The sequence below is a fragment of the Priapulus caudatus genome, unplaced genomic scaffold (assembly GCF_000485595.1).
Source record: "Priapulus caudatus unplaced genomic scaffold, Priapulus_caudatus-5.0.1 Scaffold98, whole genome shotgun sequence".
Classification (NCBI taxonomy): domain Eukaryota; kingdom Metazoa; phylum Priapulida; class Priapulimorpha; order Priapulimorphida; family Priapulidae; genus Priapulus; species Priapulus caudatus.
Genome location: NW_014577159.1, coordinates 519662 through 522878, shown reverse-complemented (window position 1 = coordinate 522878; position 3217 = coordinate 519662). Strand labels below are relative to the sequence as shown.

The following is a 3217-nucleotide window of genomic DNA, read 5'->3' as shown; positions in this document are numbered from 1 at the left end:
GAGGTATTCTAGCATAGATTTATATGATAACATTCTATTAGTAGACCTGATTTAATAAATAGAACGAAGACACTGCATGTAAGGTGCCCGTTGCATATAACAAACAGTCAGTACACAATCTGGCTGTGTTAGTGTGTTAGCGCATGCGCAATATCTCACCAGAGGCGTTCTATTTTGCGACGATTATACATTTAATATGGTTAGGGGGTATCTCAGCATAGATTACTGTAATAAATTGTTATCAGTAGTCCTGGGTTTATGATTGGGAGAGCGCCCTAGGCTGTAGGGTGCAAAACTCCAACTTCACCTCCTCCCGTTCTACCCCTTGCCTCACCTGTTCCTCGCTCAGCCTCCTTCTTCTTCTACCGCTCCCAGTTATATTCCTTGCTGCCTTGCCTCAGTCTCCCTCCCTTCTCTCTCAGCAAGCTATATTATGCAGTGTTTTTTAATTCGTACTCAACGCCTAATACGGTGCTCGCGCATGCGCAATATCTCTCAAGAAGAATAACATTTTGCAGAAATTATGCATTTAAAATAGAGAGGATGTATTCTAGCATAGATTTATATGATAACATTCTATCAGTAGAGCTTATTTAAGAAATAGGAAGAAGACATTACATTTAAGGTGCCCGTTGCATATAACAGTCAGTACACAATCTGGCTATGTTAGTGTATTAGAGCATGTGCAATATCTCACCAGAGGAGTTGTATTTTGCGACGATTATGTATTTAATATGGTTAAGGGGTATCTCATCATAGATTTCTGTAATAAATTGTTATTAGTAGACCTGTGTTTATGATTGGCAGAGCGCCCTAGCCTGCAGGGTGCAAAACTCCAACTTCACCTCCTCCCGCCCTACCCCTTGCCTCCCCTGTTCCTCGCTCAGCCACCTACTTCTTCTACCGCTCTCAGCTATCTTCCCTGCCACCTTGCCTCAGTCTCCCACCCATCTCTCTCTGCAAGCTATATTATGCAGTGTTCTTCAGTCAGTACTGCACGCCTAAAACGGTGCTCGCGCACGCCCAGTATCTCCCGAAAAAAGAATATTTTGCGGAAATTATGCATTTAAAATGGAGAGGAGCTATTCTAGCATAGATTTATATGATAACTTTTTATCAGTAGACCTCATTTAATAAATAGGAAGAATACATTGCATTTAAGGTGCCCGCTGCATATAACAGTCAGTACACAGTCTGTCTATGTTAGTGTGTTAGCGCATGTGCAATATCACACCAGAGGAGTTATATTTTGTAACAATTATGTATTTAATATGGTTAGGGGGTATCTCACCATAGATTTCTGTAATAAATTGTTATAAGTATACCTGTGTTTATGATTGGGAGAGCGCCCTAGCCTGTAATAATTATTATTATATTTGGTATTATTAACCCTTGACAATGTGTGAAAACATTGCCTATACGTGTAAATACGTATGTATAGCATATAATTTTATTAGAATGCCCGCTATTTGTGAAGATTAAATAGGACCTCTTAAAAGAGAAACGGCCAATACATCGTTTATCACATTTTCCAGCAGCCGTCGGTCTCTACAAATTTAATCTATGTACCAATTATTTAACAGTTATCCAATATATTCAGAAATGCAATTAGATTCTGGTTATACGTGAATTCAGATCAGCAAACGACCCACTACCCATATAGTGTCGATATATAAATACGTCGTTAATCTATATTCTGTAATGTGATGGAAGTGACCGCGGTTTCATTTTATCTGTTTGCATTCAGGATTTTCACGCGTGTGTGTGTGTGCAGTGTAAAAACACGAATAATACTATTTTGTATTATTCATATAGCGCAAATAAATGACTGCGTTCATTTTCTTGCATTTCAGGATATAGGGCCACACAGCACAGCGGTAACATATTTGGCTACCAGACGGTCATGTGGCTCCTACCTGACCTTAACGTGGGCGTTACCATCAGCTGCAATGGTCCGAGTGACGTCGGAAACCTCTTGGGATTGCAAATGATCGTATATCACGCCCTTGACATCTTGTCTGGCGAGCCATCCTGGCTGAACGAAACGACCGCCTGCTCCTTTCCCGAACCTTGGGCTCGCAGTGATTCAGAGGCCGCCGATATCCGTGACATTCTCCTAATACCAAAGGACTACTTCCCAGAGAGCAGTGGCGGTGATTCGAGACCTAATGACGCATTACGTAAAGCTTCATTGCCACTAGACGCATTCATTGGCCTGTACAGCAATGATTTTGCTGGCAGTATGAACATTTCCCTAAACACCGACAGAAATTCGCTTTACTTCCGCCATGGCACCGTAGGTAACGGTTACATGACCAAACTACAATTTCCTCCAAACTCATTCAAAATTGACTTCGAGGGTCCTCTTTGGTTTATGAGCAACAGCACTAGTATGATGAATACAAACCTCTACTTTTCCGTGAGCGATGACGATGATGTGACTCAGGTCACCGTGCCGTGGTTTTCCGCGGACATATATCCTGTCTTTACGAAAGATCCACAAGCGCCTCCGCAGTCAGCGAAATAACTTAAAGCCTATGCAAACACCACTATATTAAAAATTTGTGTTATCACATAATTAGTTGCAGGAAATTTCATGAAATCTTTTGTCATGATCGTAGAGTAGATCGTTGATACATCTCATCTATGAATAAAGCGTGTGATTGATTCGATTCATTTGCCAATAACAGTTTACTTTTTAATTGAGCAATACCGGTGCAAATGCTTTAGTGTATCCTTAAAATAGAGAGGAGGTATTCTAGCACAGATATATATGATAACATTCCATCAGTAGACTTCTCTTAAGATATATGAAGAAGGCCTTGCATGTAAGGTGCCCGTTGCATATAACAGTCAGTACACAATCTGGCTATGTTAGTGTGTTAGCGCATGCGGAATATCTCACTAGAGGAGTTATATTTTGTGTCGATTATGCATTTAATATGTATCTCAGCATAGATTTCTGTAATAACGTGTTATCAGTAGACCTGGCTTTATGATTAGGAGAGCGCCCTAGCCTGCAGGGTGTAAAACCCCAACTTCACTTCTTCCCGCCTTACCCCTTGCCTTCCCTGTCCCTCGCTCAGCCTCCTACTTCTTCTACCGCTCTCAGCTATATTCCTTGCTGCCTTGCCTCAGTCTCCCTCTCTTCTCTCTCAGCAAGCTATATTATGCAGTGTTCAGTCAGCACTGCACGCCTAAAACGGTGCTCGCGCAT

At 41.4% G+C, this 3217-nt stretch overlaps 1 protein-coding gene across 1 annotated transcript in view; it reads left to right on the top strand.

Annotated features, from left to right (window-relative positions):
* Positions 1-2856, top strand: part of LOC106805056 — a 9720-nt gene extending 6864 nt beyond the window's left edge. The window contains exon 5 of the mRNA XM_014806528.1: positions 1854-2856. Coding sequence (XP_014662014.1) covers positions 1854-2527 — 674 coding nt within the window. The 3' untranslated portion in view covers positions 2528-2856. The remainder of the gene's footprint in view (positions 1-1853) is intronic.
* The last annotated feature ends 361 nt before the right edge of the window (positions 2857-3217 follow it).